Genomic DNA, 27,623 nt, shown 5'->3' with positions numbered 1-27,623 from the left:
CAGGCGCAAAAAGCCCAGCCAGCCGTCCGGCGCAGACCCTGACGCGCACGCGCATGGAGGGGCGCGCGAGCCCCCCGGGCGAGGCCCGCGCGCGCCGTGGGCCTGCGGTGCTGTGCCGCGGCCCCGTGGAGCCGCTCGTCTTCCTCGCCAACTTCTCTTTGGTCCTGCAGGGCCCGCTCACCACGCAGTACTTGTGGCACCGCTTCAGTGCGGACCTCGGCTACAATGGCACCCGCGACAGGGGCAGCTGCAGCAACCACAGCGCGGACCCCATCATGAAGGTAGCGGCGCGGGAGGAGCGCGAGCGGGCCGCCGGGTGGGCCCCGCGCTGGAGCTTGGGGGCAGCCGAGGGGGCGGGGCCTGCGTCCGGGAGAGGGCCAGCTGGATTTTGGGTAGTGGGCGGGGCCAGAGCAAAGTTGGGGCCTGGGCGACCACTGCAGGTTGGGGGATGCTTAAAGTTCTCTAGGTAAGGCGAGGCCGTGAGGATTAACACAAAGGAGTAGAAGTAAGGGAATGGGATCGTGGTCCATCGCCCATCACCCAGGGCCGGTTTTTTGAGAGTTTTACAAAGAGCCTCAGAGGGTTAGGGCTCCAAAGATAGTCCCCATCCCTGTATCTCCTAGGATGGTGATGGTTTGCGGGGTGGGCAACCCAGAGTGAAGAAGAGCACCTGGTTAAGATTCATGTCCCCACAGGAAGTGGAGACCCTTACCTCCCACTGGACCCTCTACATGAACCTGGGCGGCTTCCTGGTGGGGATCTTCTCATCCACCCTGCTGGGTGCCTGGAGTGACTGCGTGGGCCGCCGCCCGCTGCTGGTGCTGGCCTCCCTGGGCCTGTTGCTGCAGGCGGTGGTGTCCATCTTTGTGGTGCAGCTCCAGCTCCACGTCGGCTACTTCGTGCTGGGCCGCATCCTTTGCGCTTTCCTTGGGGACTTCAGTGGCCTTCTGGCCGCAAGCTTTGCTTCCGTGGCAGATGTCAGCTCCAACCGCAGCCGTACCATGCGAATGGCCTTGCTGGAAGCGTGCATCGGGGTGGCAGGGATGCTGGCGAGCCTCCTGGGGGGCCACTGGCTCCGGGCCCAGGGTTATGCCAACCCCTTCTGGCTGGCCTTGGCCTTGTTGATAGCCATGACTCTCTATGCAGCCTTCTGCTTTGGTGAGACGGTGAAGGAGCCAACGCCTGCCCGGCTCTTCACGCTCCGTCACCACCGATCCATCGTCCAGCTGTACGTGACTCCAGCCCCAGAGAAGTCCAGGAAGCATTTGGCCCTGTATTCATTGGCCGTCTTCATGGTAGTCACTGTACACTTTGGGGCCCAGGACATCCTGACCCTCTATGAGCTGAGCAAACCCCTCTGCTGGGACTCCAAGCTGATCGGCTACGGTTCTGCGGCTCAGCACCTCCCCTACCTCACCAGCCTGCTGGGCCTGCGGCTTCTGCAGCACTGCCTGGCTGACGCCTGGGTGGCCGAGATTGGCCTGGCCTTCAACATTTTGGGGATGGTGGTCTTTGCATTTGCTACCATCACCCCCCTCATGTTTACAGGTAAAGTGTGTGGGCTCAGGGACAGTTTGTCCCAAAGGTGCTGGGTGAAAATTGGGGGTTAGACACTCACTGCCCCTAAATGTGGTTTGTGCCTGTGTCTAGAAATATTGTTAGGCTCCTTGCCTGCACTGGAGGACAGACAACGAAGAAACTTCATAAAAATGCTATCTTTGTTAGACGGAAAACACAGACCTTCAGTGGCCTCGGTAATTAATCCACGATGTCAACTGTAAACAGCATTAGTAAGATAGAGCAAAAGACACAAGTACGGCTCATACACTAATTGCTTCACTCCTTAGCCTCCCACAGCCAATATTTATGGTGTTCTTAAACAAAGTCCATGCCACTAATGCCTTAATATTCACTTCTCTGATAAGAATCCCAGGCCCTACCTCAACTATCCTTGGTCAGCTTCTTTGAGTTTAAAAAGAAAACTAGTCTTCTTAGACCACAGATACCAAATTCCTGCCTGCCTTAGTTCTTCTTTCTCCCCCTCTTCCTCTTCCTCTCCCCTTCCCTCCCCACTCCTCCTTCTCCTGTCCCTCCTCCTCCTCCCGCTTCTTCTTTTGGTGGGAGAAGGGTGGCCAGGAATGAGGAAGTTAACCTTTTTTAAAGGGACAGATTAATTTTGATAGAGCCCTAAAATATGTTGTTTACAAAGTCAGCGGATCAGTAATCACAGATATCTTAACTTGGCTGCTTGCCTGCAGAGTGAGGCTGCAGGGGACCAGGTACCCTCCTCTTCTGCTCACAGCATCTCCCGTGGCCTCGGTGCTGGGCTCAGTGCCCTCGGGGATGCAGAGATGATGAGACACTGTCATTACTCTGGGGAGCCTCATCGGAGTGGGGCTGGAGGGCTGACACCTAAAGAGGCCCTGGGTTGCCTCGTACCCACTTCGAGGATCCCGTCCTCTAGGAGGCAGCGGGCACACGAGGGAGAGAAACTGTTAGGAAAGAACCCTTGTAAGCGCATGAGTAAACTGCAAAGGGAAAAGGAACTTGCATTAACTTGCAAGATGTTACGTCATCTATCCATTTCCCAGGGCTGCTGTAACATATTATCACCCACTGGATGGCTTAAAACAATGGAGATGTATTCTCTCACAGTTCTGGAGGCCGGAAGTGAAGTGTCCGTATCACTGGGCCCCAGTCAAGGGGTCATCAGGGTCACGCTGCCTTCGGAGGCTCTGGGAGGGGATCTCCCCCACCTCTTCCAGCTTCTGGCGGCTGCCGGCGTTCTGTGGCTTGTGGCCGCGTCACCCTAATCTCTGCGTGTGTGGTGACGTGGCCTCTTCCTCTTCTGTGTGCCTTCTCTGTTCTGTCACACCTCCCTCCATTTCCCACTTCTAAATGTGATTGCATTTAGGGCCCAATCCGGTCCAGGAAAATCGCCTCACCGCAGGATCCTTAATCACATCTTCTCCAAATAAGGCAGCATTTACAAATCCCAGGGATTACGACCTGATATCTTAGGAGGACCATTATTCAGCCTCCTGTACACCCCAGACCATCCTGTGATGAAGGCTTTGTTGTCCTTTCACAGATAAGAGTGATGTCCAAGGCCACACAGTTAGTAAGCGATGGGGTCGGGTTAGGAACTCGGGGCCCACTCCAAAGCCCATGCCTGTTTTCTGTGCCTTGCCCTCTCCCTTCGAAGTGCAAGGTGGGTGGGTGGTGGCTGCTGTGACCACAAGAGGTGTTCTGGCAAGAACATAATTGGTGGGAAATCAGCATTCATTCATGAAAGAGGTAGTGGTTAGGTCAAGCCTTGAGAAAGGTGGTCTCCGTCCCTCCTTGGTCACTGTCCTTCACCAGTAAGGAAGTTCTTCCTGTGTCCAGCCTGAGTCCCACGTGGGCTGCGGATGTGTAGGAGCTCTGCTATGGAGGGTGCTTGGGCCCCCCTCTCCCTGACCCCATTTTCTTGTTTCTTTCTCTGCAGGTTATGGGCTCCTGTTCCTGTCATTAGTCACCACACCCATCATCCGGGCCAAACTGTCCAGGCTGGTGGGCGAGTCAGAGCACGGTGAGTGCCAGGGTCAACCTGTGTCTGGTTCCTCATGCCCAGTGTTGCCTGACCTGGGCAGGGAGCAGCTGCGAGCCAGGAGGCAGCTTACCTTCCTCCCCCCCAGCCCGGAGAAGCTAACAGCCAAGACAAACGCACTTCTGTCGAATTGCGTGGGGCTGGGGGAGGACCACAGTGCCTTGGGTTTTTGGGTCACAGGGTTGGAATTTGCAGTTGTCAGAGCACACTTGTTCTCTTGGGTAACCCGAGCACAGGATTTACTCTCTCCAGACCCTAGCTTTTCCGTCTGTAAAAAGGACGTGATGATGCCAGGGTTCCCTACTGCACTAGGGCCCGTGTGCCAGCTCAGAGGAAGAAACAACCTTTAGATATTTCCTTGTCCCCGAGTGACAGGTGAAGAAGCAGACACCCGGAGGGTTAAATCGGGTCACCCAAGGTCCCTCAGTAAGTGGTGGAGCTAGGATGCAAACCCAGCTCTGTTTTTAAGAGCAGCAGGTCCGGGGATACGGGTTTTGGTCATGGCTCTGTCACCCACTGGCTGTGTGATCTTGGGCAGGTCCCTTTCTGTCTCTGCAACATGAGTGGTTTGCTCTTGATGACGAGGCCCTTCCGGCTCTGACAGAGTTCAAACTCAGCTTCTGTTGGGTTGTTGCTCATTTTGCAAAATTTGGGTTCTGCTGGCATATCTCTAGGGAATAGTTTCTCAGGCCCCTGGGTCTTTAGACTCTAGTCTGGAAATATCTGGCTCATCCATTTCCCCCTCATCTGCCCTGGAAGGAGGATCTGGTGCCATATGTGGCCCAGTGAGGGCTCGTTCTGTTGCCCCCCAGAACCCATGTACCTTCATTCACTCAGTAAGCTTTTTTTCTAGCACCTTCAGTGTACCCAGAGAGGCCCGGGCCTGTGAGGGATGCTTTACATGTGAATTTAATGTTGCTGCCAATCTATGAAGTAGGTATTATCCTTGTTTAACAGAACGGGGACAGAAACCCGGAAGGATAAGCAACTTATTTGGTGATCACACAGATAATAAGTGCTGGAACTGGGAATTAAGCCAGCAATTCATCCCAAACAGGAGATGATTCCCAGAGGGGATTAACCAAAACCCATTTTATGCGGCTTTTGGTAGAAGACATCACATATACTTTGAATACATGGATTTAATAACAGCCATTTGTGTGGTAGCCCGTGTGCCAACTGCTCTCCATGCGGGACCTCACTGAATCCGTATCACAACACACAATGTAGGATTTATCATTGAGGAAGGTGAGACTCGGAGGTTAAGTGACTTGCCCCAGGTCACACGGCGGTGAGCTAGGGGTGCTGGGATTTGAATCTAGGTCTTTCACACCCCAGAGTGTGATGTTTTTATCTTCACAGGTGCTCTCTTTTCTGCTGTGGCCTGCACCAATAGCTTGGCCATGCTGATGGCTTCTGGCATTTTCAACTCGCTCTACCCAGCCACCCTGAACTTCATGAAGGGGTTCCCCTTCCTTCTGGGAGCCGGCCTCCTCCTCATCCCAGCCATTCTGATTGGGTAATGCGGGGCTCTGACCCATGATCATAATGCCCTTTATCCCAAAGTTTTCCTCTTTCTCCTCCTCCCAACCAGCTCATTCCTGGGACCATGCCCCCTGATTCTCCCCTTGCGGACAGCTGTCTAATCATCTGGGAGCTATTCCCCAGGGGCAAGGCAGAGGGGCAGAGGGGCAGAAGGGGAAGGATCAGGCTAACATTGCATGCTGGCAAGGCCGTGCTCTCTCCCTCAGCTCCCCTCTTTCTCCATTCCCATTTTGCAGATGGAAGAATGGTAGCAGAAACGTGCTAATGGGAAGCCTGGAGAGCTTCCTCAGCTAGTTACAACTGGGCCCCAGGCTAGCCTGACTCACTTCTTCCCCTGTAGCCTTAAGAGTGGCTTTCCAGAGCCCTGTCTCTGGACATTGCCTTGTCTTCCACCTCGCAGCTCTGGGAGGGAATACCTACCTGTACCTGTACCTTTATGCACCCCATAAAGCCTGTGTCCCATCTCTAAGAGTTGAGGATGTCTCCCCACGTCAAATCTGAACCCTTTCTCTGGTCTCTCACAGGGTGCTGGAAAAGACTAATCCTCGCTCTGAATTCCAGCAGTTTCCTCAGAGTCCCTGATCTGCCTGGACTGGAGGACAGAGGGCAAAGGGAGCGAAGTGAACACTAAGCAACTGAAAGTATGCTTCTGGATCCCAGCCCACAGCGACACTGGCACCTCCCCTCAGAGGGCAAGTGTCTACCTTGGACAGAGTGGTCCAGCTAGACGGCTTGCCAGCCTAGGACTCTAATCTAGAATTAACCCAGACAGTCCTCCTCCAGGAGGTGGTGGGGGCGCCGTTCGGAACAGGGGTTGGTGCGCCCTTTCTACCATCAGTCCCGGAGAAGCCTCCAGGGGAGAGGAGAGGTCCCGATGGAGGGACACCTCGGGGACCGGTGGAAGCACGAGGGCTGGCATCACTGCTTCAGCCCAAACCGCACCGCTCACAGCGCTGTTTCCGGGTGTAGCATCGTTGGATGGTTCTGAGGGGAAGGCTGTGCGAGGGGCTGGGTGCCCTCTGGAGGGAGAGTGCTGCCGTCTCTGGCTGGGAATTGATCCTCTGAGCTTAGCAGTGCCAATCACAATAAAGCCATATAAATCACACTGCAGTGACCCTTCCAGCCCCCAGGGCATTGGGCTCTGGGGCTGTCTGCTTTCCCGTTCCCAGTCTGCCCGCCAGAGGTCAGATAGCAGCAAGCTTCCCGGCTGGGCAGGAGCCCCCTGAGCTGCCATGAGATTGTGCCAGGCAGGGCCAGCCACACCTCATCTGACTGCTCATTCTCTTCTCCTGAGCCGCTGGAGGGGCTGAAGGGTTGCTGGGCTGGCATCAGGCTGGTAGAGATTCGGGGCAGAGCCCCTTCCCGAGGGTCCCTCAGAGATCCATTCCCTGAAGGCACCTTACAGGGCGACCCGGCTCCCCCAGCCCAGGTGCAGTCAGGTTTTGTTAGCGCTCAGCCCTCCAGCGCTCCCCTTGCCTCGCATTACAGCAGGGCCATGTGCTGAGTCCATGAGCGTCTGCCGCTCAACGGGAACCTGGTGAGGGGCCTGACTCCCCGATATGATCCAGGGGCCCCAGCTTCTCAGAGAACGAGGGGCCCTTTTCCAGGCTGTTAGGGAAGCCTGGCCCAGAAGCTGAGAGGCGGAACTGGATTCAGTATTGAGGCACTGGCTTTGATGAGGGCTGCCAGCCCCACTACAGACCCAAATCATGTGGCACTCGACTGCGGATGTGAATTGGCCACAGGGTTTGTCTGCCTGCTACCCTCGTTCTCTCTCCCCTGCCCGGGAAATCACACAGGTGCCATGGGGACAGTGCAGGGCAGACCGGGGTCAGCTGCGGCCTCTGCAGCCTGGGCCTGTTGCCACGTTCCCATCTCACGGTCTCTGTCACGGGGAGACCAAAGCAAGGACAGGAATACGGTTCTTCCACCGACTGTCCCAGCATGAGGCCGTGAGGAGGGTCGGGAAGAGGTTCTGGGCTGGCCTCAGGCTTGGGCTCTACTCTGGGCACTGCCTCTGGCTCGCTTGTGACCTTCAGCAAGCCCTCCTCCAAAGGGCTAAGTCAGCAGTGCCCTGAATTGTCTGATCACAGGTGGACAAGTTAGGAAACACTGGATTAGATGACGTTCTGAGACCCTTCCCACCTCATACGTTCTAGAATGAGATGCCTCTCTTCCTGGGCAGGAGAGAAGAATGAAGGAGTTGGAGCTGGACTTCTTGATCTCTGGGTGTCCCTGAGCAGTCCTTAGCACCCGGGGATGGCTGGGGTGAGGCGGGTAGGGACCTAGCTGACTCAGCCCCCGCTTGGGGGCAGCAACTACAACCTAGCCAGGCAGAAAACCCTGACTGTGCAGACCCACATCAGAGTAGGTCACAGGCTGGGGGGTGGGGGGTGGGGAGGTGGTTTCTCAGCCCTGGTTCAGGACCAGCCCTATGGGGCCAAGCCTGGCTGGGGGGGTCATCACCTCAGGGTTGGAGGCTGGGCTCCAATTCCCCAGAAACAGAAAGGGGCAGCAGTAGAGGGTGGGGTGTAGGAACAGAAGAAAGGGCCTGGCAACCTCCCTGAATACTGCCCGCGGAGGGAGGGGGACTGATCAGGGACAAAACGACAGAAAGCTTCCCCTGGAGGGTACCCATCCCACTGTACTGTTGCTGTTGCTGCTCTGGGAGGGCGATGTCTAGTCCGCCTCCATCACCTCCGCATCCAGAGCCTGGCACTGGTGGGCGCTCCTGTGGCCTGAAGGAGGCAGGGTCAAGAGCAGTGAAAGCCGGAGCTGGGGCCAGGACCTGCTAAAGACCGAATCTTCGGTGGGAGGGGGCGTAGAAGAAAGGCATCCCAAGCCTGCAGTGAGACCTCTGACTCTCTGACGATGTGGCTGGAGAGCTGCACGTGAGCTGGCCAGCACGTGTGGGAGGCGACTCTGGAAGCTGAGCCAGCCTGAGGTACCAGGCCAGCTGACCCCGTTAGCTAAAGCCTGGGTTTCCAGGAGGGAGGGTACTTTCTTGCTCTCCTGCCCTAGTGGAGAAAGGGGCAGAGGGACATGGCTGCTTGTCGATTTCTGTATAGCTCTTGGGGCCAGACTTTTTTGGTGAAAACCTATCCCCCACTGCCAGACCCTTGGGGCAGAGGAGAAGCCAGCTGTGGGTAGAGCCACAGCCCTGCCCAGGGTACAGCCTCCAGGATGATTCTCGGGACGGGCAGTGGACTGAACACCAGGAGACCAGGCTGGGTCCTGGGGCTGCCACCGGTGGTTTGGGAAATGGCATTCCTTCTCTGTACAGGGAGATAATACCGGGTGGGGTTGCTCGGGTGATTGCAGGAACCATGAAGTGGCCTGGGGGGTGGGGGATGGCAAAGATTTGGGAGGGATTTGCGTTTTAGAGCCTCGCTAGTTAAAGTGTCGTTCCTTGACCATCCGCATCCACTCACCTGGGAATTTGTGGGAAAGGCAGAAACCCAGGCCCCGCCCAGGTCTCCTGAACACAGTTTTAGCAAAATTCCCAGGTGATTCCAACGCACCCGTCACCCTCGTTCAGGATCCTGTCTCTTCCCGTGTTGCTGCGGGCTCTGTCCAGCGGACTGCTGCTGCCACAGGGGGTGCCTCCCCTGGCCGCCCCCTGAGCAGGTGGGTGGGGAGGGGCTGGGGCACCAGCTGAGCCGGGCCGGCAGGAACTGAGGCACGGCAACAAGGCATGTGGACGGTGGCTAGCTGCCTGTTGAGACAGCCTCGGCGGCCCAGGCCCAGGCCCCTGCAGGCGGCTCCCTTGTACCGGCGCGTGCAGCAAAGCTGACCGCAGCTGCAGGCCAGCCGGAGTGAGGGCTGGCTCGGCCGACCCTGACCCCAGGTGTGGCTAAGAGGGCTGCACCTCAGGAAGGCTGGGAGGGGACTGGGGACCAGGCCAGCTAAGGGCACAGTGGTTACAGGTCAAGGCCACAGGGTGGCAGGAAGCGCTGAGGCCAGAAGCCAGGCACGATCTAGGTGGAGAGCCATCACTGGACCCCCATCTCCGGCTGGCTGTTGGGCCCAGGCCCTTGCTTAGCCCAGAGGGGTGGGCGCTGCCCGAACTCTTGTCAGAGGGAGGCTGCCCGCCCTCCTCCACTCAAGCTGGCTGCTGTCAGGGCAGGAGGGGTTGTCGTGTGCCGCAAACCCTCAGTCTCCAGACCTGAGATAGAGAACCCGATGGCAGGGCCCCAGGGGGTGGGGTCTGGCCCTGAGCACCCCCAATGCCTGGCTTCCCTTCCCTTTCCAGACGCCGGGGAGGCTGGGTTTGAGGTGGACCGCGAGGGTGGGGGCACAGCGACAGCCGTTTCCTGAGAAGGGACCGGGGCGGGGGTATTTGCAGCTGAGAGGCCAGTTTGAGGAGCTGCTTCTTCGGGAGGGACGATGGAAATGGGGGTCGCAGCAGGGCTTGGGAACAAAGGACTGGTTAAGTTGGGCCCATGGGTGCGGCCCCCTCCAAGCTGGTGTCAGAGCCTGCTGACGAGTCCCGGGAGGAGCGGCCCTGCAGGAAGCGGATGATCTTCTCGATCGTGGCCTCCTGGTACTCGTGGGACCACCTGTGGGCACAGGGCCTGGTGGGTCAGGGGGCTGCGCAGGGGGAGCTCCTGGCTGGGGGCTGCGTACCCGCCCCCCTCCTCACTTGATGCCATTGAAGGTGAGCACAGCCTGCATGTCCTCAGGCAGGTCCTGGGGCTCAGGCCACTCGAAGCCATCGATGACCGGCACGATGTTCTTGCCGCAGCTCAAAGCAGTCACGATCTCCTGCAGAAAGAAACGGGGGAGGAGGAAGAGACCTGGGTCCCCATGTGACCCTGGGGCCAGACAGACACTGAGAGGGGTGCTGGTGCTGAAGTCCGCTTTGACTTCTCCCTCACCCTTGTTTTTTAATAAAAATCAAATATTTGGTTTTTGCCTCAGATCCTTGGCATAGAGCTCCTGAAACGCTGGGAATCCCTGGATGACTGGAGGTTGGGGATGCAGGTGCCTAGCTAGCTTCTGGATTGGGGCTGCTTGCCAGGAAGACCAAGCTATGATGAAAACGTTGGAAATTTTAAGTATCCCACATACATTCACAGACGCACACCTCCCAGGAGGGGAGAGGGGTTAGAGATTGAGTTCACTCCCCAATGGCCAGTGACTTAATCATGCCTCCATGATGAAACCTCCATCAAATCCCCCAAGGATGGGGTGGGTTGGTGAACATATCTAGGTGTTGGGAGGGTGGCCTGCAGAGGGCCTGGGAGCTCTGTGCCTCCCCGCCTGTGCCCCACGCCCCATACCTTTGCCCTATGCATTGCTTACATTTGAATGTGCCTGAGTTATATAGCCAGAAATAGTTAAGTGCTTTCTCAGCTCTGCACGTCATTCTAGCAAATTATTGAACTGGCCGGGGGGGGGGGGGGGGATGTGTGTGTCACGGGAACTCCTGAATGGCTAGCCAGGTCAGACAGAAGTGTGGGTAGTCTGGGAACCCAGGACTCTCAGACATCTCAAGTGAGCACAGACATGTGGGACTGAGCCCTTAACTCTCTGTAGTCTGACACTTGCTCTGGATAAGTCAGTATCAGAACTGAACTGGGGGCTCCTGGGTGGCTCAGTCGTTAAGCATCAGACTCTTGGTTTCAGCTCGGGTCATGATCTCAGGGTTGTGAGATGGAGCCCCATGTAGGGCTCTATGCTCAGTAGGGAGGAGTCTGCCCCTCCCTCTGCACTCCCCCCACACTTGCATACACGCATGTGCTCTCAAATAAATCTAAAAAATTTTTTTAAAAAGAACTGAATTGTGGGACACCCAGTTGGTGCTGGCAAATTGAAGAACTGGTTGTTGGTGTTGGAAAAAACCCACACAACTTGGTGTCAGAAGAAAACAGCACTCCCTGCATCCACAGTGATCCATCACCAGCCCTGCCAATTGTACTCATTTCTCAGACCCACCCACTTTGTCTCTTCCTCCACCCCACCACTGCGCTGCTCCAACTCCCTTACCTTCGTCCCTCACCAGGTCTCTCCCCATCCACTCTTGCCCCCTCTAGCTTGTTCTCTACATTGCCCCTTCACCTGGCTGCTCTTTGCAAAATGCTAATCTGACCATGTCAGCCCCAACTTAAAAATCTTCAAGACTTTACATGGCTCTTAGAATAAAATTCAGACTCCTTACTGTGGTCTGAAGGCTTTGTGTGCTTGGCCACAGCTCCCTTCCCAGACTCTACCCCTGCACTGTTCTCCCAGCCACAAAGACCTTGCAGCCCCTTAGATTTGCCATCGTCCCTCCCTGCACAGGGCCTTTGCACATGCTCTTCCTAGCCCCTTCCCCCAACTAATGCCTACTCATTTTTCTGATCTGAGCTCAAGCCATACTTTCCCAGGGAAGTCTCCCCTCCTTCTCTTACCAGGCATGACGTCCCTATTGTAGGCTCTCATAGGCTCTTTAGCACACGCTCCAGTGGCAAACTTAATTAGAGTAATTTACTTAATATCTGTCTTCCCCAACAGACAGAAAGACAGGGATCATGTCTGGTTTTTAGCCATCTTTTATCTCAGCATCTTTCACAAAGCCTTGTCTATAGTCAACCCTTGCCAAATACTTAACAGATGGCTGGATGGCTGGAATGAATGAATGAATGAATGAATGAATGAATGAATGAGAGAGACAATATAGCACAGTCGTTAGGGGCCGCACTCTGGAATCATGAGATTGGGGTTCCCACTGAATCTCTGACACAGGCTTTGTGGCGTGAGGCAACCAATGGGCCCTCAAAGCCTCTGTTTTCTCTTCTGGTGGGGGGATACCTGCCATGTCCCGCGGTGAGTGGTTAGAGCAGCGCCCAGCATGTGGCGTGTGCTTAATCAATCACAGGTGTTAGGATTTCCTCCTCTGTAAAGGGGGTAATAAACCTCTCTCACGAGGTGGTTCTGAGGATATTACTTACTATTAATGGGTGCTCTGGTAAGTGCTTATTGAATGTTTTTTCCTTTCAAGGGGGAACCTCAGGGATTGCACTTTCTTGAGTGCAGTTCACTTGTGGTTTTCTATATTGATTACCCGCTAAATGTGGCTTCGGGGAAAGGAGTTCTAAAACCAGAGGCAACGAAGCATAACAACAACCAAGGAAGGCTGATGGAGCCTTTGGAACTGGTCCAAGGCAGAGGACCCCGCCACCCCTCCTCCCTCGATGCAGGCTGCCGCATGGGTATCAAGCACCCTTGGGAAAGAACCCGCATAACTCCAACCTTGATTGGTTTTTGGGGAACCTCTCATTTTATGAATGAGAAGAAGGAAGCCCAAGAGGGGAAGGGGCTTGCCCCCAAGTCACACAAATGCCCAGCCCAAGAGGGGCCAGGCTTCTGAATCGAGCCTTCAGATTCCAAGCCCAGGGCACTGTCCGCCAGGCCCTCTGCCTCTCTGCTGAGAACTTGTATGGATTCTGATCCTGCACAAATTGATTTGAGAGCCTTTAGACATTCGTTTTATCCAGAACTACCAGAACCCAAGACATCACAATGCTCATTGCATAGACTCAGAGTCTGGCCAGGAGAGGAAAATGGCTTGTTCAAGGTCATCCAGCAGGCTAAGAATGAAAACTTGATTAGAGTCGAGTGTTCTGACCTGGTGAACCTCGTGGACATGTATGGCCTTCCCAGTTATCTCAGCTTCCTCTGGCCACTGGTTCAAGTATTCCATAAACTCCTCAAGAGCCTACTTCATACCACACATGCTTGTAGGCATCTGGGATACAGAGTAAGCACGGCAAGGTCTGATCTCGCATGGAGGTCAGCTATTCCTCTCTTTATCCCAGAAGGCCGCCTGCCACCTGTTCTGGGCCATCAACCCATGATCCTGCAGGTGTCTCTTTGTCCCAACAGCCAACCAAGCCCAGTACTCAGCCCCTAAAACATGGCCTCCAGGGCCTGGCCCTCTTCCCCACAGTTGGTCTGGATGCACGGTGCAGCCAGACCCTTCTCCCGACAACTGCTGGCCTGGCCTCACTGCCCTTGTGGGATCCCTTTTCCCAGTGCTTTAAACACAAGTCTTCTCCCAGCCTTTAGGTAGCCTGCAAACTGGTTCTGTAGTTTTGTTTTTGTTTTTGTTTTTTGTTTTTAAGAGAGGGAGAGAGCCAGTGGGGAGGGGCCGAGGGAGAGGCCAGGAGAGAATCTTAAACAGGCTCCACACCCAGTGTGGAGCCGACAGGAGAGGCTCACGACCCTGAGATCATGACCTGAGCCAAAAGTCAAGAGTTGGACGCTTACCGACTGAGCCACCCAGCGCCCCAGGGGCGTGCTGGTAAATGTTTAACAAATAACTCTCTGCGGGCTGGGGGGGGGGGACAACCAACCAAACAAATCCCTGATTTGTAGTGTTTACCAATTTCCTTTGTGTAAATACTCCCACCAGGGCTGATTTCAAGCAATGACCATGATGTCCCTGGACATGGACTTGGGAAGAGATGCAGACAATCATTTCTGGTGTCAGCTGAATCCCGCCCTATCCCACCACCCCCTCAGATCCGAGCCTCAGACACAGGCAGGTGCTGGGAAAGAGCATGGGCTTTGGAGTCAGATCGATGGAGTTCAGAGCCCAGCTCTTCAGATTTCGATACCAGCGGGGCCAGGGGAAAGAGCATTCTACTTCTCTGAGCCTCAGCTTCTTCATCTGTAAGCAATTACCAGTTTGCACCTGCCTCGGCCCCACTTTTGTCCTCTGCTCGTGCAGTCGCCCTGCCTGGGATGCCTTCTCTTCCACTTACCTCAATTCCTAAGACTCTTCTCAAGTTCTGCTTCCTCTGTGAAGCCTTCCCTGGTTATTCTAGCCCTTACTGTTCTCCCTCTTCTCCAGGCTCCTATGGTGAGTAAGAGGTTCACCTACATAGCCTAGCAGCGACACCAACCCATATACAATCTAGCCACGTCTGGGCAACTCTCGGTTCCTCAGCGGCTTCAGGACAAGGGTTCCATCTCAGATCACTGCCTTATCCCTCACTGATTAATAATTAGTAACCTGCAGACGTGATATGGACCCATTTCATCCATCCATCCATCCATCCATCCATCCATCCATTCTGCAAGTATTCGGTAAGTTTCTAGCGTGTGCCAGGCACTGAAGACACACTGGCATTAATTAAACAGTGGTAAGCACTCACACTAATTACAAGAATAATTCCTGCCATTATAGACCAATTACTATAGAACTAGGCATTCTAAGGACTTGACAGATTTTAGCTCTTTTAATTCTTATAAAGATATCCTAGGGAGGCAGGGACGAGACTTCTCCCACTTTACACCAGCAAACGTGAAGCTCACTGTGGATACGTAACTTGCCCAAGGCCAGAGCTCGGATTCCAACGCACAGCTCTGTGCCCTTCGTGATCCCACTGTGACTGTCGCTAGGCTCTCTTGCCCCTCTTCCCTCACTGAGGTTATTTGTCCTTCTCTGACCCTCACGACCATCCCCACAAGGTGAATAAGGCAGGCAAGTTATCCCCATTCTCCTAATGAGAGCACTGAGGCCCAGAGAGCCTAAGGGACTTGCTAAAGACCAATTACAGCCCACACTGTGGCTCCTGCCTTGCGGCTGGGCCGCGGAGGTGGCTGGGGAGCGCGGATGAGACGGAATGGGAGGAGGACCTTGACCCCCGGCCACAGGCCAGTGCTGAGACCATGGGGGCCAGCACCTACCTTGTGCACCCAGTCCTTGCAGTCATGGTCCTGCATGCACTTGTCCAGGGCCCCGGCCGACAGCACCAGCACGAAGTTGCGGGCACCCATGACACTCTGGATGAGCTTGTCCTCGAACTTGCCTGCTTCCAGCTTCTCCACATCGATGAAGACGCTGAAGCCGTGCAGCTGCAGATGCACCTTCAGGAGGCTGGTGAGAGGTCCCGCGTCACTGCCCTGGCCCGGCTGCGAGGCCCCCTGCCTGCGGGGCCCCCTGCCTGCGCGCCCGCCTGCCTGCCCCTTCTCACCTGGCCAGCTGCGAGCCTGAGTTCCGGCGGTAGCTGATGAAGACATCTGGGATGTCCCCGCTGGGCTTGCAGCCAGTGCAGGGCAGCGGGGAGTGTAGCATTTCTGAGGCAGACAGGTGACAGCTTGGTAAGGGCAGCCTCTCCTCATCACTCGCCATGGGGCACGTCATCCCCTGCCCACCCAACCTTCTCAGTGCAGGCCAGCCAGGCGCAGGCTCCCTGGCTTGTTCAAAAGAGAGCCACCGAGACAGACAGCCGGGCCTACGGGAAGGAAGGCTGCTCACTATTGGTGAGTCCCTCTCAGGAGGCAGGCATCGTGTTTTAGGGACAGGAATGCGCACCTCCAGCCCCGCCCTCTCTCCGGAGCTCCAGACCTGAACGGCCAGCTGCCCACAGACACTGTAAACCCAACACATCCCAAATCCTCCCCCTGCCCCACCTTCCTAGTTCCCATCACAGCCAGAACCCGGGCCCCGACCCCTTACCTCTCATTCACTCATTCCACACATATTTACTAAGGATTTACTGTGTGCCAGGCACTACCGTTTGTGCTTGGGATACAGCAGTGAACAGAACAGACAGACCTCCACGACACCTGACTCCATGCTCTGGATTCCTCCGACTAAACATCCTGGGCTCCAGCCCCAGGGCCCTCCCTATGTCCAGGCCCCCAACTCAGCCTTCTCAGGGGTCTCCCTAAATCCACCCTTGCCCAGTCCAGTCTGTTTGCACAGCCACTGGAGGGGTCTCTCTAAAATCCAAGTCTCCAATCCAGGGTCACTGCCTCCACTTAAAAAACGTGCATGGCGGGGCGCCTGGGTAGTTCAGTCCATTAGGTGTCCGACTCTTGATTTTGGCTCAGGTCATGATCTCAGGGTTGTGAGACTGAGCCCCTAGTTGGGCTCTGTGCTCAGTGGGGGTCTAATTGAGGATTCTCTCTCTCCCTCTGCCCCTCCCCCCTCACTCGCTCATGCTCTCTCTCAAAAAAATTTAATAATAAAATAAATTAAAAGTTGATTAAAAAAATTAACACCCAGGCGCACCTGGGTGGCTCAGCTGGTTGAGCATCTGCTTTCGGCTCAGTCATGATCCCAGGGTCCTGGGATTGAGCCTCATGACCGACTCCCTGCTCAAGGGTAACTCTGCTTCTCCCTCTGCACACACCCCCCTTGCTCTCTCACCCTGTCTCTCAAATAAATAAATAAAATCTTTAAAAAAAAATTAACACCCACTGCTAGAATGAATATAGATATTAATGAGATAGTATGTTTAAAGCTTAATACATATAGTAACTGGCAATAAGTTTTAGCTAAATAATAAATTAGTACGTAAAAAGGGTGCTAGAGCCCCAGAATCCATTCTGCCCTAGTGGTCTCCCTAAAGTGCCTCCAGAACCCATACTTGGTGAGCTGTTGGCTAAAGGCATAAGTCCCCTGTGTTCCCACCCCTATCCCCTGTAAGCACCCTCCCTGCTGTCTTAGCTCCACTTCTGCATAGCCTGCTCCCTCTGCCAGGTGGGCGGCTCTTCCTGCTGCACCCCCTCCCCATACATCCTTTGGGACCTGGTTGGGCATCCTGTAAATGCCTAGACCTGGGTAGACCGGGTAGGCAGCGCTTCCTCCCAGCTGCCCCTGGAATCCTAGGCCTGCCTCCTGCTGTGGTCACCTACCTGTTGATATACCTGCCTTCCTTCCACCCTCCTACGCAGCTCAGACGAGGAGCTTCTTGAGGGCCAAGTGCACCATATTCATCTTTGCATCCTGGGAATCCAGTCTGGCACAGCTTCTGTGCTCAATCCACCCTCAGTGAGGCTCGCGGCCCCACCACGTGTCTCCCCTCACCTCCCAGGGCTAGGGCTAGGATGGGGTGGGGTCGCGGGTGGGCAGGCTGACCTCTGGCGGCCGTGAGGATGCGGGTGCGGTGCACGCCCAGGCGGATGCCGCAGTCCTCCAGGAGCTGCTGCTCCGACACGCGGTGCAGCAGGGAGCGGTCCAGGCCGCAGCTGACCAAGCCGTACGTATACTGGCGGAAGCGCGGGTCCAGGCTGCCCAGCCAGTCAGCCAGGTTGCTGCGGTCGCACGTAGCGTAGTTGGCGAAGGTCTTGAGCTCAGTGAGCTCCCTAAAGAATCTGCAGCCAGGGGAGAAGGGGACACTGAGGTCCTCACCTGGGACTGGCTAGTGGCAGAGGGTGAGGCCTGGCGGGCAGGAGGCGCCATACCTTTTACGGGTGATGCTGGATTTCATGCCCAGGTCGGTCTGGAGCTCCTCCTCGGTGAGCCGCAGAAGCAGGTCGCCATCTACCTGCTGCTCCTGGGGGAGGGATCAGATGTAAGGAAGGGCTCCCCTCCTCAGCCGTTGGACCCCACGCATAAGATGCAAGGAAAGGGAACTGGAGACGGCGATGGGGGAGGCGGATGGGTAACCCCGAAAGTGGTTGAGTACAGGCTCCCACACCCAAAATCACCCCTGGCGCCGCGGGCGTGCGGGCCGCAAGGGGGCGCTGTTGCCTTGTCCGGGGCGCCCCTAGCGGCCGCGCGCCCTTGGGATGCGCTGCTCTACCCGGAAGCTCTCGCAGTAATGGGAGAAGCCGATCTGCTGTAGCCACGTCTGGACCTCGGCCTCCTTCCAGCTGGCCACGCAGGGCAGGATGGGTCGCGGCACCTCCTCGCCCAGCAGGCGCAGCGCGCGCTTGGCCAGCGCCGACGTGGTGCCATTGGTGGAGTAGGAAACCAGGCGTTTCAGGCTCTGGATGGCTCCGATGTCGCTGAATACCTGGCGGTGGGGTGGGGAGAAGGGGTCTTGGGTCCCCCAGTTCACCAGCCATCCCCAAATGTGCCCAGTCCCTCCCCTCTTCTCAGCGCTGAAACTCCCATCATCTGCCCTAGCCCTGCCTTCATCGAATATATCACCTAGTTCTCTGAATTCCCCCTCCTGAAACTCTCTCAACTCTTGCCCTCATGTCTCCCCTCCAACAGCTTCCATCTCCCTGGAATGAAGTCTGGGCTCTCAGTATGGCTGCCAGGCCTGGCACAGTGCAGCCCCTGCCCACCATTCTCAGCTCATCTCCCCTTTCTCCAACCCACACTTGGCTGACACCCACCCAGTAAGGCTCCCCTACCTCTGGGCTCAGTTTTCCCAGACCTTTAGTTCTTCCAGCCTGCTTGTGGGAATCCTCGTCATCCGGTGGAATCCAAATTGATTAGCACCCCTCCATGCAGCCTGCTTTGATTTACCCACAGATTGGCCCATACCTCCAATTAGGACTTGTACTCTAAATGCCACTGTTGTTAGTTGATAATGCAGGGTCCCCTGAACGATAAGCTGAGGTCATGTTTTAGTCACCTTTGGAGTCCTGTACCTGGCACACTGCAGGGTAATGAGTGGGGGCTGACTATCTCTTTACTGAACTGCATTCACTTGGTCTTGTTGGAAAAGGGGTGCCACAGCTGATGGTCATGGCTGCTGCCCAGGCCCTGTCCTCACCCCCTACTTCAAGTCTTTTCTCCCAAAGCAGAATGATCTGATTTATAAAGCAGTCCTCCCATGGCCCAACTCTGGGGCATAGAGGGGAAAATCAGAAGCTCCTAGAACATTAGACCTTGGAAACGGCCTTAAGAGACCCCCTAACACAACAGTCTCTTTTTAATCTGTGGGGACACATACAATAGGTGACAATCATCTGTGAGACACTCTCCTCTGAGCAGCCCACCTGACAGCTGTGGTACAGCCAGGGTGGTCCGTGTGGTGCCCACCACTCCCTGTGTCCCAGCTGTCACCAACTCCCAGACCCCCAGAGGAACGCAAAGGAGGGAGAGGGATGTTATAGGGATAATCTTGATTCTGTAATATTTAAAAAACAAAACCCACAAACTTTGGATAATTTAACTATTACTAGGTCCACGTGCAGGGTAAAACTGTTGTGTCCCGCTTCTTCAATTTTCCAGAGGCTAAAAAGGAAGCATGTAGAGGCCTAGAGAGGGGAAGGCAGCTAGCCGCGGTCACACAGCAAGTTAAAGCTGAGGGCAAAAGCTTCAGATCAGGCCCTGGGCATGAAGACCTCTTGGGACACAGGTGGGAGTTATCCAGTCAACACACTGATGTCCTGCCCCCCCAAGCTTCTGTCTCTGCACTCCATCTCCTTCCTGCATTCCAGACCCACGTGATGAAATAGCCCACTGGGGTGCCCTAAATGGTCACTGTTCATGCACCCCAAGCTCAACCTGTCCCAGTGAACTCACTTTCTTCCCCTCCCCCACGGCAACCTCTCACCATTTAACCTTATTTCAGTACCGGGTGCCAGCACTCATGGGGTTGCCTGTGTCCAAAGCCAGGAGTCACCCTCAGCTCTTCCCTCTCCTTCACCCAACCAGCCACAAGTCCTAATTCTGTCTCTTCAGCACCTCTGGGATCTGTCTGCTCTTCTCTGCCTCTTCTATCATGCTCCAGCCCACCTTCCCAACAGTCCCAGTCATGGCTGCCTAGCCTCCAACCTCACCCTTGCCAATTCCATTTCCGCACTGCAGCCAGGGTAATCTGTGTAAAAGCCTGGGTTCCCTGCTTAAAACCCTTGGTCTTGCCTTCAGGGCCAGTGACTGGTCTCTCATCCTTCTCCTTGCTTCACCTAACTCTTATGTGTACTTCACCTCCCAGTCGAATGTCACTTCCTCCGGGAAGCCTTCCTAGACCCTAAATCCTGCCCCTCCCTCCCCCGCCCCCCACACCCACCTTGGTCTTGCCCTGCAGGCTCTTGATGGCAGCCTCGGCACAGAGATAGAAAGCCCCGATGCACTGCGCCTCCAAGCGCGATGAGTCAAGGAGCGGCACGAGGCGCTGCAGGTCGTCGGGCCCACGGCCCTGGCTTGTGTCACTGGCATCCACCAGGCAGCGGGCGAAGCGGCCGGGGTCCAGCGAGGCCACGAGCGGCTCGACGAGCGCCAGCGTGCCGGAGCGCTCCACCTCGCGCTCCACCTCCTTGTTGGTTGCCAGCACCGCCACCGCGAGGCAGGCGTGCAGCCGCAGCAGCTCGTCCTCTTTGGAGAAGGCGAGCGGGAAGAGCCACTCGGCGGCGCGCTTCTCCACCATGCGCCGCTGCGCCGCCTGGCCCCCGTGCAGCGCGCAGTTGCCCAGCGCCAGCGCGCAGTGACGGAGCAGCGCCGGGTCCGTGCGGCGGCACCAGTACAGCACGGCGTCCAGGCCACCGGCCGTCACCAGCCGCTGGCATGTCTCCTCTGAGTGCTTGAACATGTGCTCCAAGATGCCTGCCACACTCCGCGCCAGCTCCACCGGCTCCCGCTCTTTTGCCAAGTTCAGGATCACGCCCAACCCGATGCGCGCCACACGGTCCCTACGGAAAGAAAGTGGGACACAGACGATGGAATGGTGGTGCCTCCGGGGAGGTTGGCCACGCCCTGGTCACTTAACCTCTCTGGCCTCACTAGTGTCATAAAGGATATGAGGGAGAGCATTATCCTCCCTGCCTCCCCCTTCCACCTCCTGGCCTGCAAGGAACAGATTTCTCCGATTGTAAGAGTGCTCCATCCTGGCCACACCTTTACACTCCCTTACTGCTGTCTCCTCCCCCGCGGTGTGTGTCCTGGTTAAGAGCCCTGACTCTGGAGAAGATCCCCTGGGAGCTGTTTTCTTCTAGAAAGCTGTGGGACCTTGACTGCCTTCCTTTATCCTTCTACCTCAGTTCCTCATCTCATAAATTAGATAAAAGGAATACCTACCCCAAAGGGTCATTATGAGAATCAATGTGATAATCCATGTAAAGTGCTTCCCACAGGGCCTGGCACATGGGGAAGACTCACTAAATGTTAACTTATTATCATTTCAAGTATCACTCGAAGTACACCCCTCTTAGCCTTGCCCTCAAACCTCTCCTCACTCCATGTGGTGTGACTGGGGTGTATTTATTCATTCACTTGACAGATGAGGAACTACTGTGTGCCAGGCACTGTGCTAGGGTGACTAAGAGGCCCTGGAACTTATACACAGCTAATATGGAGACAAACAATACGCACGTGAACAATGAGTGAACAGGGCAAGAGTGATATGGCCCTAATGCTAGCAAGCAAGGGTGATGTAATGGACAGTGCCTGGGCGGAGGAGGAGGGGACATCTGAGAGTACGATACCCAGAGACTCCTGCCTGCAAGTGTCTGGGAGAAGAGCATAACAGGCAGAATGGACTGCAAGGACAAAAACCCTGAGGGCTGGTGAGCTTGGCATGTTTGAGGAATAGAAAGAAAGCCAGAGATATTTGCAATGTTTAAAACCGACAAGGAAAAATAAAAAAGCAACAAGGATTCATATATAGAATATATCAATAGTCAACAAGAAAAAGGCAGCATATTCAATAGGGAATGGCAAAGGATATAAATGGCAATTTACAAAAGAGGAAATCTAAAATGTTAACGAGGAAATAAAGTGATGCTGTAACTCATTAGTAATCAGAGAAGTGAAAATTAAACCAGCTATCACTTTACGTGTATTGGATAGGCAAAAAGCAGAAGCTGGGTAACAAAGAAGTTTGGCGAGGTGTGGGGCCATGAAAACCCTGAAGTTCTGTGGGTAGAGGTGCGTGCTGGGGCAGTCAATTTGGAAAGCAGGCTGGGATGCGTGGGTGAAGTTAAAGAGATATGTACTATATGAGCCAGAAATTGGGGCTCTTGAGTTTATATCCCTAAGGAACTGTCACAGATCTACAAAAGAATGCGGAAAAGGCTGTTCACTGCAGGGTCGTTTGCGGTGGGGGAAGATGGCGGCAGTCTGGTGTCAAGCCTGGGAGAGTGGAGCAGTAACATGGGCAGGTGCCCACTCTGGAGGACTATGGAGCAGTTACAAGGCACTGAACAGATGATACCATGGCACATGAAGGATCTTAAAAACATAATACTGAGCAGGTGAAAGTATGAACTGGAATGTGCTATATAACACAGCACCATTTGTGTAAATGAACAAATACATGTACACAAAACAAGAAAAAAGATTTGACCAGGACACAGATAAAAAGACAAGCATTAAATATATTGGATGGGTGACTAGGGCATTAATTTGGAAAGATGGTGGGACATTCATGAAGAGGAGAAGGGGAGATTGTGGAGATTGTATTTTAGGCACAGATGTATGCAAAGGCTTGGAGGTATCTGGGAGCTCTTGGGGACTTTCCCCACCTCAGCCACACTGAAGTGAAGCCATTTCTAGTGGCTGAGATGGAAGGTTCAAGGGGAAAGTAGGGAAAGAGTACTGGGGGCCTTCTGGGCCCTATCCAGGCATTTGTATTTTATCTTGATGGCAAATGGAGAGCCACTGAACGGCTTCAGGAAGGAGAGTGACCTGCTCTTGCATGGGTTTAAGGAAACACTCTGACTGCTCTTGGGAGGGAAGTCCAAGGGAGGGAGCCTGGATGCCAGCAGAGCAGACAAGACAGTCGCCACACTCCAGGCAGAGGTGAAAGGTTTCTGTCCTCCTGACCCCCACAAATGATGTCCTCCACAACTGACATTACCCCTAAAGACTTAAGAGACGCAGCCAGTCATGGAGTCCCTGCCGAGTGAGCATCACAGTGACGCTTGTGACTTTGTGTCCACTGCGGTTCCCAGCTGAGCCCATAACATGTCACAACAACAACTTTGCTGAGTTGATCTCTGAGCTTCTCCTGAAGTCCAAAACAGGTGGGTTCTAATCATTCACTTGGTCCTTTTACCAATGAGAAGGCCAAAGTTCAGGGAGGTTACATGACATGCTCAGAGTTACACAGCTGGTGAGAGGCACAGCTGGGGCCTGAATCTGTCTGTCTTCAAAGATCAAGATCCTTCATCTATACTTTGTATTTCCAGAACAATCTGACTACATAAACCCTGAGACTATCAGAACCAGGATGTGTTTAAGCAATAATCTAATCCAATACTCTCATTTCCTGAGGACCAGTGAAGGGAAGGGCTTGCTCAGGAATATCAATTCAGAGAGGACTTTATTCTTTTTTGGCTTTGTTTTTTCCTTAAAATTTTTATTATTATTTTTTAATTTTTATTTACTTATTTGAGAGAGAGAGAGAACACGAGGGAGAACCAGACTCCCTGCTGAGCAGGGAGCCCGACCCGGGGCTCGATCTCAGGACCCTGGGATCATGATCTGAGCCAAAGGCAGACACTTAACTGACTGAGCCATCCAGGTGCCCCGTTTTTAAATTTTTTAAAAAGAGGAACTTTATTCTGAGTCTGTTGACCCCCAGCTCTCCCCTTTCCCTATGCACTTGGCACCTTCACAGAACTTGAACTATGTCCTTGTTGTAAGAACTATATACTCAGCTCCCAGCTTCTGCAGCCTGAGAGGCTATGGGTCTGGATTCATATCCCAGTTCCAAAGGAGAGGGGAAATCATACACATACACGCACATATATGTATATATAATATACATATATGTGTAAATCCTTGTATGCATAGAATTTCTCTGGAAGCACATACTGTGCAAGAAACTTGTTTTGCTCATTTGTGTCCAAAGGGGGTCTGGGTAGAAAGAAAAATTAAGTGTGTGACTTTTTTGTACCTTTGCACTTTTTGAATTTATATGCAATAGCTTTCTGTTTTATTTTTTAAACACGTCTCCTCCACTTATTCACTGCATATTTTTGGGAAAGCCATTTAACCTGAGTTAAACCACTTAACCTAATTTTGGTCTCCTAATGGTTCTGGGCTACACATTTAAAAGGCTAGCAGTCACGTGGGGCCCTCACTGGTGTCATGGGACCAAGTTCAGCGGGTCCTACCTTGTTGGACTTCTCTTGGCATTTGGGGGTGAGGGACACTGTGACCTAGGTTCCTGGGCAATGGGTGTAGTAGCACCCTGAGAAGAAGGGAATGGGAAAAGGAGTGGGTGCACTGATTGAGGAACTTTCTTTAAGAGGAGGTTGGTTGATGAGGAAGGGCAAGATTTCATCAACACAAATTCTCAGTGTGTCACCTCCCTTCTCTCCCTTCCAGCCTCAGCCCAGAGTAGTCTAAAGGTTGAGGAGATTCTGCCTTTCTTTGGGAAAAAAAAGTTGATGGCCACCGGGCTTGCTGAGCTCTGTCCTTGGTCCTGAAGTGCTGTCCGCACCAGCTCATGGTTTCCTCATACCAGGGACAATGGTGGGTGTGACTCCTCCCTCCGTAATTCTGAACCAGGTGAGTGTAGTTATTTTCAACCTTGAAAAGTATCAGTGCAGTTTGCATCTTGCAGCCCTCCTCTTCCTAGGGTGTTGGCTGCACCACTTCCCCAAGGGTTCTAATTACAGCTGCCACACCCCACATACCAGGCTAACAGGTATACCGCCACCCTGTGTCCACCAAATCCAGTAAGCACCCATTCTGTTTGCTAGCCCTCCAAATGTACTGATGATTGATAGTAGATGGGAAATTAATGACTTGTTGACTAAGCAGAACCCTAACTTGCTCTCCCAACTTAAATTGCTTCATTCATGCATTTTTGACAGTTGTATCATTTCCACCACCAACAAGGTTGTTTAATTTTTGAAAATGGTAAGGAAAGCACCCCTAATCCATGGCCATTGCACTTGTGAAAGCTGCATGAATTGAAAGTGACCCTTCCCAAACCCTTCTAAATCTGAGAGACCTGAGAATTCAGCATGTGACTACCGTGCGACAGTTTGGTCTGCTCTGGCATTGGAGGGGAGAGGAAATGAGTGCAAAGGTCCTCATATTCCAGGGGAGATCCCAAGAGGCAGACAAGAGAGGGGCAGGCAGGCCCCAGTTGGATCCCCCCTACTGTATCTTGGCTCTATGTGGGGAAGGGACAGAGAACACATACTCTGGCCCCTGCCTAGCTCCTCACCTGTTTCCTCTTCTCTCACCCATTGATCCCACTAGAAAACCTTCTGTTTCCCATTAGCAGCCGCAGAATGAGATCATGTCTGGCCTGTTACGTGGGCCAAAATGGAGAAGGAGGAAGCAGGAGGTGGATTGGGGGTGGCATAAAGGGGGCAAGTAACCTCAGGTCAGTACTCATTTCAGTGATCATTGCCCCTCCTCCTACCCCATTTCCTAAGCATTGTGTTCTCTTCCTTTCTCAGTGGCAGAGAGAAGGTAGCCTAGCACAAGCACTGCCAGGCAGTAGGATCCCAGCTCCATCCTCAGAACCAGGGACAGATTCCTGTCCTGTCACTCCATTCTTTCTCTCCCTGTCTCATTCGTCACCCCGCAAGTCCTGGCAGTGAATCCTGGCTGCACCCTCAGTTCACACTGTGTTGTGACTCTGGGCAAGGCACGAAAGTTTCCCAAGCCTCGTTTTCCTCATTTGTAAAATAGACACGCTGATACCCAACAGGGCTGTAGTGCGGGGATCTGGTGAGGGGAGGCGGGAAAAGGCACAGTGCGAGCCGCACGAGAGACCCGGGCTGTGGACCGCCCTTGCTGCCCCACAGCAACCCGCGCTCTCCCCTCAGCCCGTGAGCACACTCACCGGTTCTCAGCCACCAGGATCTGCTCCAGCAGGCGGGCGGCCTGCACGCGCGTCTCCAGCTCCGGCGCCTGCAGCAGTCGCAGCAGCAGGTCGAGGCCGCCGTCCAGGCGGATGGCGTCGCACAGACCCTGGGCTACCTCTCGGCCCACGGCCGGAAGCAGCCAGGCCTCCTCCACCAGCTGGAAGACCTCGGCCAGGCCGGCGCCCACGGCCCGCGCACCCCCCGCCTGCTTCAGCGCTGACAGCGCCTGCTGCAGCTCGGGCAGCGCGCGCTCCAGGGCACCCTGCACCTCGGTGCCCGCCCCGGGCGACACCTCGCGCGGCCCGCGCCCGCCCGCTGTCCACCACGGGCCCGCGCCGCCGCCCCCGTCCGGCCCCGGCACCGCTAGCCGCTCACCGCCTGGCCGGGGACCGGACATGGTGAAGAGGCGGCACAGCTTGTAGGCGGAGAGGAGCAGGGTCAGGACCATGGGCCCAGGGCTGCGGGGGACATCCCCGGTCCGGAGGGGCGGAGCGACCCGGGACTTGGGAAAAGGGGGACAGGAGAGGGATCCAGGGGAAAAAGGTGCAGGAGGGAGGGATGGATAGAAGGCTACCTACCAGGAAAGGGCGCTGGCCCGAAGTCTGGGGGAGGGGCAAGGGCAGGATCTGGGACGGAGCTTCTGGGGGAAGGGATGCGGGCCCAGATGCAGGGGGTGGGCGGGAGGAGCGAGAGGGGAGCCAGGGATAGACCCAGACTCCGGCGGGTCTAGGAGGCAGCAAGAACAAAGCGCGGTTCCAGCTAGGAGATGCTCTGCAGCAGCTCCGCCCCCGAGAAGCCGCAGCTGGGGAGCGCACCCCGCCTCTCAGTCACGTGGGACTCTTCCCCAGCCGCCTGCGTAGCCTCACCCCCAGGCTTTCCCCAGCCACGCCCACGCCCTGCGGGTAAGTCCGGGCGGCGACTAGGGGCAGAGGGTGCAGAGCGGGAGGACTGCCTCAGTTTCCGCGCAAACCCCGTGACACTGCAGCGTGCAGGCAACGCCGTGGAGCAAGCCTCCTCCCCTAACAGTGGTTCAAGCAGTCATAATAACGATTCGGTACAACTCTCGAGACCCTTTATGCCTGGTTCTCAGTTAAGCCTTGTGACAGGCCTACAGGGTAGGGATTAGTGTTCCCATTTAACAGTCGAACTGACTGAAGCTCATAGGAAAGAGATTGCCCAAAGTCATACACCCCCCTCTGATTACAGAACAGAAAAAGTCTGTTGGAAACTCTGAGAATCATTTTTTCCAGGTGGTGGCAGGATTTCAGAAGGCCCATGGACCCCTGACAGTGGGCACAAAATCAGGCCTTCTGTGCCAGGCATATTTTCTGGAAAGAGGGATGCTACTTAGTCTAAAAGTGTGGGGGACAAGGCCATTTTTACCCATAGGGAGACTGAAGGTGGAGACAGGGAGCAGTGCCTGCCAAGGAGCAGTGAATTACTGGGAGACCAAGGAATCAAAGCCAGTCAAAACGGTTAACATTCACCCAATTCTGCTGTGCTGTGAAGCCCAGCTTGCAGAAATCAATGCACCCAAGAGCTGAACCTAAACATGAAAATCTGTTTTTTTTACGATTAAAAAAACCCAATGCTCCCAGGGTGCTTACCAGCATTCCTCCAACCCCCCTTTCACTGCCCTAAATACACAATGGGCGGGTGAGACACTCAGGGATGCGCCTGATCAAACAGATCCCAGATAAATAACCATTTATGGGCAATGAAGCTGGCGCTACTCCAGGCACTGGGCATTTTGTCTGCTTGAGCTCGTGTAACCCCCAAAACAACATGAAGCAAGTATCATTCGTCTCACTTAACCAAAGAGAAAACCGAGGCAGGTAGAACAGTTTGCCCAAGGTCACACAGCCTGCGAGTGGCACAGTGAGCCTTCTTTCCGTCCTCCAGAACCACTGTGCTATTTCCCTTCTGATAGGACACTGAGCTTGGCCAGGATCCTATTCACAGCTCTCCCAGGCCCGGAGTTCCAGGAATGTGACCCTTTGCTGCAGCAGCCTCTGGGGTCCAGGGCACTGGGGGCTGGGCCAGA

General features: G+C 54.8%; 2 protein-coding genes across 2 annotated transcripts; one reads left to right on the top strand and one right to left on the bottom strand.

The window, feature by feature from the left end:
- Positions 1-6,239, top strand: SLC46A1 (solute carrier family 46 member 1). Its single transcript, XM_045773215.2, has 5 exons — positions 1-281; positions 696-1,548; positions 3,488-3,571; positions 4,952-5,108; positions 5,659-6,239. Exons 1-5 carry the CDS (start codon positions 54-56, stop codon positions 5,714-5,716), a joined length of 1,380 nt encoding a protein of 459 aa, XP_045629171.1. The 5' UTR covers positions 1-53; the 3' UTR covers positions 5,717-6,239.
- On the bottom strand, positions 4,714-27,501 carry SARM1 (sterile alpha and TIR motif containing 1). The gene is made up of 9 exons (XM_045773213.2): positions 25,558-27,501; positions 19,822-20,440; positions 17,656-17,868; positions 17,315-17,406; positions 16,989-17,224; positions 15,097-15,199; positions 14,810-14,999; positions 9,777-9,898; positions 4,714-9,693 (listed from the first exon to the last, which is right to left on the bottom strand). The coding sequence occupies exons 1-9, from the start codon at positions 26,025-26,027 to the stop codon at positions 9,564-9,566; spliced, it is 2,175 nt and encodes a 724-aa protein (XP_045629169.1). The 5' UTR covers positions 26,028-27,501; the 3' UTR covers positions 4,714-9,563.
- Positions 27,502-27,623: the final 122 nt, after the last annotated feature.

Source organism: Ursus americanus, chromosome 23, assembly GCF_024610735.1.
Source record: "Ursus americanus isolate L20-20 chromosome 23, mUrsAme1.1.p, whole genome shotgun sequence".
Lineage (NCBI taxonomy): Eukaryota > Metazoa > Chordata > Mammalia > Carnivora > Ursidae > Ursus > Ursus americanus.
This window is presented reverse-complemented; position numbering and strand designations above follow the sequence as displayed.

Coding starts and splice junctions, on each gene's coding strand:
- SARM1 (XM_045773213.2), bottom strand. CDS start 26,027: ATGGTCCTGACCCTGCTCCTCTCCGCCTACAAGCTGTGCCGCCTCTTC. Junction 20,441..25,557: donor ATCCTGGTGGCTGAGAACCG/GTGAGTGTGCTC, acceptor TTCTTTCCGTAG/GGACCGTGTGGCGCGCATCG. Junction 9,694..9,776: donor CTCACCTTCAATGGCATCAA/GTGAGGAGGGGG, acceptor CTGTGCCCACAG/GTGGTCCCACGAGTACCAGG.
- SLC46A1 (XM_045773215.2), top strand. CDS start 54: ATGGAGGGGCGCGCGAGCCCCCCGGGCGAGGCCCGCGCGCGCCGTGGG. Junction 1,549..3,487: donor CACCCCCCTCATGTTTACAG/GTAAAGTGTGTG, acceptor CTTTCTCTGCAG/GTTATGGGCTCCTGTTCCTG. Junction 3,572..4,951: donor GGTGGGCGAGTCAGAGCACG/GTGAGTGCCAGG, acceptor TTATCTTCACAG/GTGCTCTCTTTTCTGCTGTG.